Source organism: Pongo pygmaeus, chromosome 16 (assembly GCF_028885625.2).
Source record: "Pongo pygmaeus isolate AG05252 chromosome 16, NHGRI_mPonPyg2-v2.0_pri, whole genome shotgun sequence".
Taxonomy (NCBI): Eukaryota; Metazoa; Chordata; class Mammalia; order Primates; family Hominidae; genus Pongo; species Pongo pygmaeus.
In genome coordinates, this window is record NC_072389.2 from 55,136,875 (window position 1) to 55,152,691 (window position 15,817).

Here is a 15,817-nt window from a genome sequence, read left to right on the forward strand (position 1 = left end):
TGAGTGAAATCCTTAAATAGTGGGACCAAAGTACCCTTTCCAGTATAAGCTTTGGTCCCAATTTGATAACGTCATCATACAAATTGGGGCAAAGTAGATAGCAGTCCAGGACTCCTATTCAGAGGCCGAATTATTTTTATATGGTGATTGCTCCTCTGCCTAAAAATAGGTATCCTGCCCTATTTAAATCAGCCAAGAACCAGCCAAAACACCTGGAAAATCCAATCTATGTCTTTCCTAGAATGAAAGGATGTATAAATAACTAAGAAATGTATCACCTGTAGTCCAATTAACTATTGTATCATATTAATATTAACACAACTGAGAAAAACAGCATTCTATATTCTGAAATCAGTTCCATAACCACATTCAGATCTTAAGACCCTGAGCCCCTTTGCCACAGTGGTGATCTGGCTGCACACGTTTAAACAGACCAGATCCAGAGCCTGCAGGGATGGCCCCTGGGGTGGGTAGAGTAAGTGGCAACTGTGTGAGTGACTGTAGGCACATTGGAATGGCTCTCTTTGCTGCATCTGCCTCAAGCATGGGGAAAGGACTATAGAAACACCCAACAACATGAAATGACTAGAAGGCCTTCTGTATGGCAGGTAACATTCAAGATTTTATTACAGATGTATTGATGAGTTAGATGTACTTCTTTTCCTCAAGGAGCTAATGGTTAAGCTAGGTAAGAGATAATAGACTGGCTAAACTGGGGAAAGAAATCCTGTACCCTGAACAGACATCCGTTTTCCACCTGGCCCTGTCTTAGTACAGGTAAAATATGCTTCAGGGACAGTGGTCTGACAAGAGGGCTGAAAGGATTTTAAATCCTCTGGAAAAATTCAACTAGGGGAGATCAGCTGTTGGCTTAACTGGCCCCTCTGCTTTAGAAAAGATGAATAGGGTCTAATGTTGTTGACAAAACAAAAAGTCAGCAGATTGGACTTTACTCTGGTCTGGGTTCAAGGAAGCAGAACTTGGGATATTCTAGGTTTTCTAGCCCAGTGGTTCTCAAAGTACAGTTCTAGGGGCTAGAGCCCAGTGGGCAGTGCTTTAACCAGCCCTCCAGGTGATTCCCATGCACGCCAAAGCTTGAGAACCACTGGCCCAACCCAATTCACTGGCTTAGGAAAGAACACAGATGGTCAACTGGGACTAACAATGGATTCAAAATGAAGATTGTGCAATTAACTAGAGCTTTCAGTGTAAAAAAACAAAAGGGAAAGAAAGGGACACAGAAAAGAAACATGTTAGTTAAATCAAACATTTCAGAAACCTAATCACAGACAGGTGGTGTGCCTTACAGCTGGGTTCAACCATCAAGCTGCTCATGTCTTTGGGGCAATTATTGTTCTCCCTTGCTGTTCTCTTTTAAAATGCAAATACCAGTGAAAGAATAAAAATTCTAGTTGCTTCACATTTGGCTCTGACCAATTTTATCAGAACCCAGAAAATAACCTAAATGTAGAGGTTAGAAGTCATTGAACGTTAGTTTCAACTTCACAGTTTTAACAGACAACTTAGTGGAACAGTTGCCTATTCAAGCTTAGTGTGTCTGCAAATACAAATCACTGACTACTCTTCTGTGTTCTAAGAGGTTTAAATGGGGTTTGTCCCTTCATAGTCTTGAGATTCTTCAGCCTTAAGCCTTTGGAATATGAAAATTAGATCTCTTAGAAACACCCGTTAGCAGATGGTCTTGCTTTGTTCTTATTTGGAAGGAAAATCAACAGACTAGGGAGCCACAGGCCACATTCCGATGCTTGTCTTTGTTGGACAAAGGAGGAATTATGAGCACGTAAATATCCCCAGCCCCATGCCTACTTTGAAGTAGCACTAAGATAACTTCTGCTTCTGAGTAGCTAAAATCAAGACTCTGCTTTACTTCAACTGTCAAGAGATTAACAAAAAAAGGCAAAAATGTCAACATAATCTACTCTTAGTTTGGGGCATGTTATCCTAAAAAGAGAAAATTAGGAATGGGAACAGGTGTGCCTCACTTTAAGAAATCTCAACTTCCCAGAAAAAGGGAAAAATGTTGAAAATGTATTTTCATTGTAAAAAGGAATTCACTAATCTCCCTTAGCACATGTAAGAAGAAGATGCAAAGATTTCATTTATACTCAGTCTTTTTGAATAAAATGATTTTTTTAAAATCACCTTCATGCATATTGTTGAATCCAGTGTCATTGATTAAACCCAAAGAAGGGAAGAACAATTGAATAAATCTCTGAGAGTTATGGTTACCATTTCATTTTCAAGGACAATCTTTTTCTTGTATTGTTGTTCAAAATGTCAATGCCATATCTACATTTAAGTTTTTGGTAAAAAATTTTTTAAATTAATAAGTATATTTAAATGATATAGACATTACATTTTACAGTTGATTCATTGGGTTAAAACTTTTCTGATATTGAAGATGTGTGGTTAAATAACTATCCTTTAATGTATATGAAGTGATACAAAAATAGAATCCTAATTTATAAATTTGCTAATTTTTCTTTCTTCCTACCAGCATTATCTATAGATCAACTTTTAGCTGATGAATTGCTGTCTAAACAACTTTGATGTCAGAGTACCAAACAGCCCAGATACATTTAGTGTGTTGGACAAGAAACCATCTTCCCAGTAAAGATACCTCAACATTTCTTATTAGTGATTTGCAGACTTCTGTTCTAAATTAAATCTCTACAACAAGCTTACCTGTCATCATACCAAAAACATTTCAACAAAAACTTAAGTATGCACGGAAGGAGTACTCACTGGTTGACTATCTACATAAGAAAATAAATAAATAAAATTCCAGCTAGATACATATTCTTCTTGGGTGCAAAACTCAAGTCAACTATCAATTACATAATTGTAATACTGTTACTTGAATCAGCCATTAAAAAATGCGCTTAATTTATAGTAAAGAGCTATGAAGAAAAGTCATTTGCAATATCATACAAAAAAAAAAAAAAAAGCATGCTTTTTACCAACCTGGGCTGAGAAACCACAGAAGAAACCAAACCAGAAATGCACAAGTGTGAACGCAAAATTCTTATAGAAGAAATAGCATAAGAATTTGCACATTCGGAAATAAGACCACCTTCCATGAACAAGGAGAAGCCTCTGGAGATATCTAAACTGTGCAAATGAATAGTCGCTGGCTAAGACTGCTTGTAATCCTTCCTGGCCGCTGATGCCAACACCAATGTGAGCACCTACAAAGGAAAGAGGAACACTGTCATTCCCAAAACAAAGCCACAATCTCTTTCGGAAACTTGTCATTCCTCTTTTATTTACGGAAAACTTACAGCCATTGCAATTATAATTTTTCACATATATTATCTCATGAAACACTTATGATAGATATTTATCTCAGTTTTACAAAAGAGAAAGTCAGCCTCAGAAAAGTTCAGTGACTTACAGAAGTTTTTATAATTTGTAAGTGGCAAAGATGGGGTTAAAGTCACATGTTACAAATGTGGGTCTGGTGTTCTTTCCTCTACACCGTAGCTACTTACTTCCTCAAATAGTAAAAGGTGAACGACGTCTTTTTCTAGCCTAAAAATATACAAATGGTTTATTTAAAGACAAAGAAATTTTGTTATGAATACTAATAATGGTGGTAGCATTGGACCCAGAAGTATCATTCATTTTAGAATCACTGGCAAAATTAAATTTTAATGCAATCTAGTGATTATATATTGCTAAATGCTGAAACTGAGGACCCCCATGTATGCAGCATACCCCATTGAGCAAATATCCTCTTACTTTTAATCATGCTGACATCATTGGCTCCATCACCAATGGCCAAAGTAACAGCATTTCTGTACTTCTTCACCAGCTCTACCACTTGGGCTTTCTGGAGTGGAGTGACCCTGCAGCAAACCACAGTCTTACACATGCAAGCAAGTTCTAGGAGATCATTCTTCACATCACTTTCTAGGGCATGAGCCTGTGTGATTAAAAATAAAATTCAAACAAGAACAGGAAACAATAAATGAGAGTTGAGAAACAAGACAAATGTCTTGTTTTGTTTGCTAAAACCATTTCATTTGTTTGCTAAACCATTTCATTCGCTCCAAAAAGTCATTGTTGATTCAGAATCACACAAGCAACAAAAACTAAAGAAATGAGGACTGAACTCCTAAGCAAATTTTAAAATACTACTAAGGAATTTTAAAATAAAAATAAACGAAACTGCCATTTATATGTCTTCCTTGATATCATGCTGCACTGGAGAGAGTTAAATGCTGGAGAAGTTCTAGAAACCATGAAAATTGATGAAAACAAAAGACAGAACCTATCTACCAGCTCACCAAGTTTAGAATGAACTACAAATGATGATATTTTGTTTATTCTATCTGATGGGCTTTTTGTTTCTTTGCATTGTTGTTTTGTATATTTAGTTTGTTGTGATTGTTAATGTGCAGGCAAAATGAAAAGCAGATGATCTGGGGATTGTCCCTTGAAGAACATAGTGACTGAAATCCAGAGAGGCCTGTGCAAAAGGGGAGCATGCAAGCTGTGTCACAGACAGGGTTCCTCAACCATTTCTACTCTTGCTCCTATCCAAATGCATAAGAGCCTTTAGCTATGCCAAGAAATCACTAAAAAAGATAGCACAGTCCCTTCCAATTAACTGTGCAATTTGTTTTCCTAGAAAATGTTTTACTGTAAATTCTTTAATAAACACATTAAGAGGAAACAAATCCACTTACACTTTCAGTCATCAGTATCTTTGAGTGAATCTTTAGCAAGACATTCACAGCCCATCACAATCTGGCCCCTGCATTCCTTTTGAGTTTTATCTTCTACCACCACTTTTAAGTCTACACTTTTTTCCCCATCGTGCCAAATTGCTTGTTCCTCATGATTGAATGGGCTCTTTCTTGCCTCTGTGCCTTTGTACTTGCCATTACCTCTACTTCAAAATATCACTCTCTCCAGGAAGTCTTCCCTGATTCTCCCACAAGGAAGTAAATTTGTCTCCCTCTGTGCTCTCAAAGCATTGCATTCATTCCTCTTTTACAGTATTTGTCATACCACTGTGTGATTATCTCACCCACTAGACAGCAATCCCTAAAACGAGAACCATGTTCTATTCACAGTCTTATCCTCAGACTTTAGCACTGTGACCTGGGCATGCTTAATAAAAATGCCAGTGGATGAATGGCTGGATGGGTAAATAAATATAAAAACATAACTCAGTACAGAAAATTCTCATGTTCAAACCTATAATTCCTAGGTGAAATTGTGAGTTGGCATTTTCAAATATTATCACTCTTTCTGAAAGAGAAAACGGATAACTGTCTGTCTTGCCTAGAATGGTCTCTTTCTCTCTCTCTCTTTTTTATTATCAGCAAGTGAAAAACTATGTTAAGACTCTGAGAAAAAACAAAGGCCCAATTACGTTCTGCAAAGCATCAGGATTTGAGCAAATTAGAATCATGATTAAAAAAAAAAAAAAAAGCTTTCTGACCATACTAGCAAAAACATAGTCAAGTCTCCTTAAATTAAAAATGGCATTTCATGGTTCCATGAGTTTCAGGCTTTGAAGATGACGGTGTTCTTGAAGAGCATCTATCTTACCTCCTTCTTTCAATGCACTTAGAGACAGAGCGAGAGAATGGTATAAATTATCACCAGAGTACTCTAATGCCACCACACATTGGATTCTTTGAGCCTGAGAGAAAGTCAAAGTATAACTCATAAGGTCCCCTTTCCATATTGTGGTCTCTGGGGAATTCAGCTTGGGGGCCACCAGCTTTAAGACCCAGATGACAGTCGTAATTTTCAGTTACTGTTCTTCTGTGCATAAAGGAATTTTGTGTCATCTGGACAAACTTTCAACTGAGTTTGGCCTGCAGCTGAGCTCTGTAACTTTCCATGGTGTAGAAGGCAACACATCATTATGTCTGGAATCCAGCTGGATAATGCTCTAAGCACTAAGAGCTAACAACAGACAGCTGATCGCAAGGGAGAAAACACAATATCCTCATACTCAACTTCTTTTGTCCTCTAAGAAACTGTCTACAAGAAGATACATTTATTGTCCAAACTCCAAAGTGAAAAATGATCATCAAAGCCAGAGAAAGATGTGAGATTCTTTGTGCATATAAATTATAATTTCACTGGAGTGTAACTGGAGCTTTTGTATTTTAAATTAGAAACTCAGAGGAGTATTTTCATGTTTGTTCAAGATTCAGAATCTGAACTACATTAAAAGTACAATGCAAGTTCATTCTATTAGGACAAGAACCAGATTTCCTAATACAGCAAATTGTTTGGCATTTCTGTAAAATGCTGCTATTTAGAAAAACCACTAGAGGTATCTTAATGGCAATAATTTCATATAGTAATTACATGAAGGTCAGGTTGTGCTCCACAAATCACAAACATTAGTAAGAGCAATCATTATAATACATCCACCCAGTTGCATTATTTTAATTAAGTAACAGTGAGCTGTAACACTCCCCTCTAGAAAGGTACTTAAATAATACTGGTAAGTGGTCCATAGTCATTTAGACAAGATTGATATTCTGTGAATTTAGCATTTCTTTGGAGCCTCCCCTTCACTGTGGTGATCCAAATAATAATGCATGAGATATATATTAGAAGTTTCCTTTCCCTTTGCAAACAGGAAATCATCGCATATGCCCCGTATCTAGTAGTGACATTTGTCTGGAAAAGACAAAGGAGGTCTCATTATGATAGCACAAAAGAGATGATTATTGCAGTGAAGAAAAAGAAAGGACAAAAACCTTAGGCAAACTCACCAAACTGTGGCCATTTATGATTAAGGCATAATCTCCTGTTATGGTTTCTTCTACAATAGAATCCAACTCCAGCTGCTGCTTTTTTTCACAAACTACATGGCCATTGGAAAAATTTCTGTTTTGTCCAAACAAATTTTGTTTTGCTTTCCTTAAAGGAGAGGGTGAAAAGTGAAACATAACAAAGCATACAGAGCATGCCTACTAACTCTAACAAGAAACTCGCCTAGAGGTAAATGTATTTCACCACTATTCAGATAGAATATGGCATAAGACCCAGTTTCAGTAAGCAAGCTGGATAATTCTTTGTGATGGGAATATCATAGCAAATTTCCAAATTCCAGGATGTAGGAGAGTAAACATAATGAAAATACAATCATCTTAAACGTTTAAAATTACCTAAAAGCTAAATCACCATCTTGAGCTGTGTTTGAACTAGGGGATCTTGATAGATTTGGTACTTAAGATTGTCTGAGCTTCAAGGGCTTAAGAACCACTATCTGGCATGCAATACTGTTAAATAATGGAAAGCACAAGACTAAAGACAACTGATGAAATCTTCTAGGAATTCCAGGACATCTATACATAAAATAAATTCATCAATTTGAGGTACAATGTAATACAATCCAGCTTAAAATAGCAGTCCTCTGAGAAACATTTTTTTTTAATTTTAACAAGAAAAAAAATGATGGTACTTACTGAATTGGCATAGCCATTATAATAGAATAGAACATTTTAAGCAAAAATTGTACTCAGCTTAAAAAATAGAATAAATCTTCTAGGAAAAAAACTAGACACCAAAGTATAGAGGGTTGTTCCAAATGGAACCGCCCTCCAAATGCTCTAGATCTAATTAGCAGTAGCTATAAAACAATCCTGCTCACATCCCATGCATCTCTGCCATCTAAGAGGAAGATTGTACGGTGACATAGCACGCTTAGAAGTGGCATTCTACTGTTCTCTCCAAAATGGAAAGATGATGCCTTTAAAGGAAGGGAAATTCCTCTTCAAGAACAGTTGAGCGCAGGCTTTGAAGTAACATAAGGCAAGCTGACATACCTACAGAAGCTTCGACCACAACCAGAGAACTATCCAGCATGGGTCATAACTGGCATTTACAAAATGAGCACTCAGGAGAACATGGAGAGTGAGAGAAGACCAGAAAGTGAATATTGTGTCTTTTGGCAAAATGAAATTACTCATCCTGTGTAGAAAATGTTTATTGAAATGGTTTTATGCTGAGGCTCCTCTGAAAGAAGAGAATGTCCACTTACCAAAACAACTATTTTAGCCCTCAGCTGTCTAATTATTTGAAAATGTAACACCAATTGTTTACATACTAAGTTTAAAAATAAAAACGACACAAAAAGATACATTAACTTCTAGCTCAATATCTCCTTCTGCTGTCCAAGACCAAAATCACATCTGCATTTAGGAACCCAGAGGTTACATGGTTCCAAGAATGATATCATACATTTAACAATCAGTTTGCAGAATCAAAGAAAAAGATTTACAAAGTCAGAGTGCCATGTGTGAAATTTAGGGAGTTACAAAGGGGAGAGGGAGGTAGAACAGACATGAAAAATCATTGTTTTAAGTGAGAGGATCAGACTTTCCCATCAGATAACTATGTCAGGGAATCCTTCTCACAGTCATGAAAATGTACAGTGCCAAGTAATAAAGAAAGCAAGGGAGACAAGTTCCTTGGAAACGAACATTTCTCCGACAATGTTGCAGAGCTCATAAATTGCGACTTCAGAAAGCACCACAGGGAAAACATCTCCTGAGTACTCCTTTTGAGTAAAGTTCTCACTTGCTGTATAAATGACTCAATCTGTTTTCCCCTCAGAGAGTGAAAACATTCCAAAGAAGGGTGAAGTTCATGAAAGTATTGGCTGAAATTCTATTTACTTAGGATTTTTTTCTCCTTAAACTGTCTTCCTAACATCTCACATGAACCCTTTTCCAGGCAGAAAAGGGACAGTTTTTCTGGCTCTGCTGAAATTGTCACTGCACTTTCTCTGTACACGCCAACGTCTCTTGGCCAGATTGGGCTTTCATATTTTTAGACCTTTGCCCACACTCTGTAGCTGTCATTTCTTTTCCTTCCTGGAACTTAGCTCTTCAAACACCAGTTGGTTCTCACAAAAACAATTTATTAGGAAGGGAAAAAGCTACACATAACTCCCTTCAATGACTATGAGCTATACATTTTTGCAAGCGTAACACACAATGCTTAACCATATAATACAAATAACAAATGCTAAAACAAAAGAGTGCCTGTTTTTTCCAAGCTGCGTAATGAAGGGCAGTTTATTACAATTCTTGGCATGCAGAATCGCATTAACAGTTGAGGCAACTGTGGCATTCACAGCTCCATGCCACCACAAGCACAGCAAAGCATAGTTAAGCACATACTGGCTTGCGTACAACCTATAAAGAAGAAAAGAGGATGGTTGGAAAAAAGAGTCATTTAGTCAGTCCTCTTAAGGCACTCTATATTGAAAGTTTAGATTGATCTGTTGTGGCCAGGCACAGTGGCTCATGCCTGTAATCCCAGCATTTGGGGAGGCTGAGGTGGGCAGATCACCTGAGGTCAGGAGTTCAAGACCAGCCTGAACAACATAGAGAAACCCCCATCTCTACTAAAAATACAAAATTAGCTGGGCTTGGTGGCACATGCCTGTAATCCTAGCTACTCGGGAGGCTGAGGCAGGAGAATCACTTGAACCTGGGAGGAGGAGGTTGCAGTGAGCCAAGATGGCGCCATTGCACTCCAGCCTGGGCAACAAGAGCAAAACTCCATCTCAAAAAAAAAAAAAAATCGATCTGTTGGGAAATGGATTGAAACCATGACATCCTGTTTAAAAGAAGAAAATCTGGACTTTGATACGAAAGCTGGAGCTTTGAGCTTGGAACCTGGAAACCTGGGTTCAGACTGCCTCTGACATCTTATGTTTGTTTCCACAGTTGAGTTATCTGATCTCTAGCCACTTGATTAGCCAGCGACAGATCCATGGCTAGAACCTAGGTCTTCACATTCACAGTTCTTGGTCTACTGCACCAAGCTGGTTTACACATAGAGTCAGCCACAGACTGCCTCTAGGTTGGACTAAGACACAGTGCCGGAGGGACAGTTTTAAGGGACAGCACTACCCTGCCAACAGTAGAGAAAGGGAGAAAGTACATGAAATTTTGATTTGAATTCCCAGTTCCACTCCTTACTACCCTACCTGAGAGACCTTTAAGATGTTCAACCACTGAACCAGTTTCATTGTTAGAGCTCAGGAAATGGGACCAGCCAATCAGCTTGGCTAGTGCCCCAAGCAGTCAAAATAGATCATGAAAACTTGGGCTGCTGCACCAGTGTGTGCCAGAAGATCTACAAGATTACCTAAGTAAGTGCTCTAAAATTTTATGATTCATGAGAGAAATTTAATCTACTAAAACATTTTTCCTGGGTGACTAGGGGTTAGGAATTAGGACCAAGATGCATTTTGTTTGGCCTGCACAATGTCTTAAAGAATCTCTATGGCTTTATGGCCAACATGATGTTCCCACTCACCAAAGGCCCCATCACTCCCTGATGTATAATAGATAGCCCAGATCACATGATTAATGCTACATGCCTGTTCCTGAAGCCATTTGCATTTGAGAACCCTGCACATTCAAATAAATAATTTTCCTTCAAGTAGATGTTCAAAAATACCGATGCATATTTTGTTGATTAAAGAAGAAATATCAATTCCTAGTTATATCACTGGGATACTTCTCAGAAGCAGTGGAGTCACTTTATGATTTAGTTAAAGAACATGAGTTTTTCTAATAACAAAACACGTGATCAATCCTATAAAAATGAAATACGGAATGAGTTTTCCTCTCAGATCAATCAAAATTAAATTCTCAGTCTGTTTTCCTTTCAGCAGAAGATATATGAATTGGTGAAAGGTATTCAATGTAGTAATTTTCTGAAAAACCACAGCAGGGTTTAATTGTAGCTTTCTAGGCATGCCTTTAATCATAAGGCAGCTACAGCAGCAAAATTAACCCAGGACTCGAAAGTGTCTAAAATGGTTGCATGACACTAAATTTGAAACAAGCCATATGTATGATATGTATAAAAATTATATATCCATGTTTATGAAATAATCTAAGCACGTTTGACAGCTTTAAATATAAGCATTTTGGTCATTTCTTTTCAATAGCTACTAGTGTTCAGATCCTGTTCTTTCGTTACACTTTCTTTTTAAATGAACTCCCAATGAACTCAAAAGCGTAACACAAGAAAAAGAGATGGTGCAAATTTATGATTTCAATATTTCATCCCAAAGCTGTGGGCTTAGATATAAGTAGCTGAGATTAGGAGCATAGAGAGCAACTTTGAGCAATAGCTTTTTTGGATGCCATTTTACCCCCAGTCCTAATATTAAGAAAATGCACACTGTAACTATAATGATTCTTCTTACATAGAATTTTCTATCGTACGTTGCCTCTCTGTCTTATACTCTAAGAATGGGGTTACCTACAAGTCTGAGTAGAAATAACATTATTTTCCAGTCAGCTGAGCAAGGTGGCCCCAAGGCTCTGGAAATTCTTTATTTTTTTTCTTTTGAATATTTTTTCTTCTCATTAAAAAAGATAATTTTTTTAGCTTTTTTCTAATTGTAAAAGCATTACACAAACACTATTACAACATCAGATAATACAAACAGCCATAAAGAAGGAAGTAAACATGATCCATAATTCTATCACCCAGAGAGAACCACTGTTTATATCCTCCAGATCTTGGTAGGCAAGGAGGTAAGGAGGTGGGTAGATGTATAGTGTTTTATACATATATGTACCTACATATATATATATACACAAACACACACACACTTTTTTGCAAAAAGAGAGATCATATTATGCATGATGTTTTGTAATCTCATTTATCATTTAACAAACATATCATGGACATTTTCCAATGTCGAAAAATACAAAATCACTTTGAATGACTGAAGAGTATTCCATTGCATGTATATATCATAGCATTTAACAAAATCCTTCATGGCTGGTTATTTGAACTATTTCTCATCTCTATTATCATAAATCAATACAGCAATAAATATTCCTTTTTATACAAATTCATACATTTGTTCACTTATTTTCTTAAGGGAAATTTCTAGAAGAATCACTGGGTAAAAACTATGCATATGTGTAATTTTGAAATATATCACTAGTTTGTCCTCTAGGGAGTTTCTATCAACTTACAGTCCCAACAACAGTATACAAGTAGTTCACATTTCTCCATATTCTTTCCACGTAATGATAGTTGTGTCATCTAGTCAACCAAATGTACTTGGATAAAATCTTGAGATATTAACTCAATCGCTCCTTTTCCCACTACTACTAGGACCACAAGTGATCCTCTCTATTTAACTACAAGCATACTTTGCTTCAGGAGGATCTGCAGAGCCAAATATAGAAGGAGAAAAATAGAACCAAACTTTTGCTTTTTGAGCACCAAAATAGGGCTTTGAAACTCATAGCAGCATCATTAGTCTGAATTTCAGCAATCTGGAATTTTACTAATTGGACTTTTGGAAAAAGAAGGGGGGGATTTCTTTAAGTATCAAAAGAATAAACTTTAAATGAGTCAAGGCATTAAAATGATGACAAAAGGAGCAGAGTAGGAAGAAATTACTTTCCTTCATTTCCTATCCCAGCCTATGGAAAGGGGGTTTTGAGGAGTTTAGAAACTGATAAGTGATGGCTAAAAAAAGCCTGGATCCTGACCAGCCCCTGGATTGGTAGTGGATAAAGGAACCATGTGGCTAATAGAATCCTCAGACAAATTTAGGGGAATCAGCAGAGTAAAGGGATTTTAGAAACTGAAGTGGCCATATAAGAACACAAGTCTTCTTGGGCATAGAGAGGTGAGGAAGAGCAGCCACACTTTCCGTGGTTCCCCAGCAGAGTGTGGAAGTCAGCCAAGAGGGAAAGCCAACATCAACCCTAACAGAGCAGACACCAGACAGGAACACAGACGTGGGAAGTGCTGGATGCCAGCAGGGTAGACACTGATGAACAGTGACAGGTGAGGCAATTGTACATCCCAGACTTGAACTAAATTTAACTGAAAATGCCTAGTTTAATTGTTCTGTCCTCAGACAGAAAGAGGCTCACGTTCAGTTTTAGAAAATGTAATGAGTTTCTATTCTTGCATGCCCGAGCACACTCTGGGCTGTGAAACCTAGCAGTGACATAAGCCTCCTACTACCTCTGTTCACATCCAATCAAATTACAAGACCTATTCATTCTACCTCCAAAAAGCTGTCTATTTTATTCTACCCTTTCCTTCCCCACTGTTCCAGGCCTGCTGCCCTTATTGGGGAAATAGTTACAAAAGTAGTCCTTGTTGGTGGAAAGATTGGGATCAGTGGCTGAAAGAATGAAGGAAGGGAGAAGGGAGGAAATAGACAAGGAATGAGGAAGGCAAGAAAGATGCTCATGGAACAGACATAAAGCTTTAAGTTCTTATCTAATCCCCCAAATAAAATAAGCTACAGGGTAGATATTTGTATCCCCATTTTACAAATGAGGAAACCAAGCAGAGAGAGGTTATTCACATATCAAAAGTTTCCCACTCAGCCTAAGCATGAAGCTGAGATTCCAACTCGAATCCAGCTGACATGAAGCCCATACTCTTTCTCCTACATCTGCTATTTCCCCTGGAAATTTCTGCTGACTCTACTTGCTAATCTGGTGTCTGACCATTTACTCAAGTGAAGCAGTAAGATACCTTAACAACTACATTTTTAGATTAATTATTAAAAGGAATAAGAATAAATCTAAGGTGTGTTTAGGGAAACACATGGCAAGTGCACAGCCTCTGGGACCAAGCTGCCTAGATTCACATCCCACCTGAACCACGGACTACTTTGGGCAAGTTACTTACCCTCTATATACTTCAACTTCCTAATATGTCCAACAGGGAAAATAGTAATGCCTACGATTGAGTTTCTTAAGAACAAAATGAGGTAATACATGTGTACTGCCTACAATACTCTTCCAGGCATTGTCTCAAAACATTTAGCAATAGGCTTATTAAAATCTAGATCTGTTTGCACCTATCTTCCTTCAGCAAGAGTCAAGTTCTGAATGAGAGTGGTCCTTCAAGATGTACGACTAAAGGCATCTGGCAGTTGCCTCCTCCACAAAGAAGCATCAAGATAGAGAGTAATAATCATACTTCAAATATGTCATCTAAGAGAGAACATTGGAATTCAAGAGAGAAGTGACAGGAAACACCTAAAAGAAGGAGAGGGAAACAAGTCATCCTGCCTGGCTGGGAGCCCAGAAAGGCTCTCCTGTGTAGGGAAAGTATAAGTGAGGGATGCCCAGTGGTCCACAATCTCACCACAGACTCCACTCCTAGCCATGGGAGAGCCTCTCAACCGTTTCAGACCCTGAAATTAACATAGGGAGCTGCCTGAAGACAAGGCAGTGCCATTGCCCCCAGACAGGGAGCTCACACTGGGTCCCACATACCACTCCAAGTCCTAAGCAGCTACAGCAAAGTGTCATTTTGAGAGCCCAGCCCCACCAGACCTCATCTGGCCTGGGGGCCCAACAGTACCTGGCTTTCCACATTCCTGGAGCTCCACTGACATTCCCCACCTGCAGCCACCACCACTGCCACCACTGCCACCATGGCCAAAGTGCAAGACGCTGACAGCAACCCCACTGCCCTTCCAGCAACAGGACTTCCTCACATTTCCACATGCCCTAAGGATAGGCTACCCCACATATAGCTGTCACCTACAGCCAAAGCACACACTTCCCAGCCACCTGCCTAAGGCTGCTACTACTAAAAGCAATCCCACTCACCCCAGCAGCCAGCACGGCCATAGTGCAGCTACTGCCACCCCCACCTGAGCATTCCACCAGAGGCCTTGGGATAACCCTGTCCCTGCCCACCACAGCCAGCACCCATACATACCACTGGACAGCGAGTACAAGGGGAACATACAGACACGTCTGTCCAGTCTGGCTTTGACCGCCGTCCATACCCCCCACCCCAGTACTTGAGCATACCACCTAGGGGCCTGGGGACCACCCTGCTCCATCCACCATCCACTGCCATGGTTCCATCCACCATCATTAGCACTCCTCCCAGAGACTGGAAGACAGGCTAACCCAGCCTGCCACTACCACCACAGCTAGCACCCACCTGCACTTACCACCCGTGGACCTGGGGAATGGCCTGACCAGCCTGTCACAGCCACTGCCAACACCAGCATAGGCTATTTGGGAGCCAGAGAGTTGTCCAACCACTGCCTCTGCCATTGCCTATGCCATGCCTGCAGCCCAGGGGCCCAAGGTCCAGCCCACTGCTTCTACTGCTGTCACCTGAGCAAGCCTCCTGGTGGCCCAAGAATCAGCCCACCAGGACACACTAACGCCAGTGCCAAATGTGCTACCCTTGGACCCAAAGACAGGCAGGCTCAGCCTACCACTGCTCCCACTGGGGCCCAAAGACTGTCCCACCTGCTTTCCCCATGCCCAATAAAACTTCACTACAGCCTCCATTAAGAACCACACCCTAAGCCACTGAGGAAGTCACAACAGACACCACTGGCTTTGTTTACCAAAAAAAAAAAAAAAAAAAAAAAGAAAGCCAAATAAACTATATGGAGAATATACTACTGCACACATCCAGAATCAAAGCCAAAGTGCCCTACTCAACCAATACCAAGATACATATTGAGGAAGTCCTCTCCTATGAAAGTAAATCCACAAAATTGGAAGAAGCGACTGTTACACCAGATGTGCAGATAGCAACATAGAGACACAAGAAACTTGAAAAAGCTAGGAAATACAACTCCAAAGGAACACCATAATTCTCCAGTAACAGATTCCAATGAATAGGAAATTTATGAAATTCCCATAAAAATAATTCAAAATAATGATATTAAAGAAGTTTAGTGAGATACAAGAGAACAAAGATAAACAATACAAAGAAATGAAAAAAACAATTCAGGATATGATTGAGAAATTTACCAAAGAGG

At 39.0% G+C, this 15,817-nt stretch overlaps 1 protein-coding gene across 13 annotated transcripts in view; it reads right to left on the reverse strand.

The window, feature by feature from the left end:
• The window catches only part of ATP8B4 (ATPase phospholipid transporting 8B4 (putative)), a 337,888-nt gene that overhangs the window by 46,465 nt on the left and 275,606 nt on the right, over window positions 1–15,817 (reverse strand). For all 13 annotated transcript variants that reach the window (XR_010123815.1, XM_063652222.1, XM_063652224.1 and 10 more), the window contains 3 exons: window positions 6,771–6,918; window positions 3,763–3,946; window positions 2,986–3,209 (listed from right to left, as the gene is read on the reverse strand). Coding sequence is in view for 12 of the 13 variants with exons in the window: in XM_063652222.1 (XP_063508292.1) it covers window positions 2,986–3,209; window positions 3,763–3,946; window positions 6,771–6,918 (556 nt within the window). In the remaining variant the exon portion in view is untranslated. The remainder of the gene's footprint in view (window positions 1–2,985; window positions 3,210–3,762; window positions 3,947–6,770; window positions 6,919–15,817) is intronic.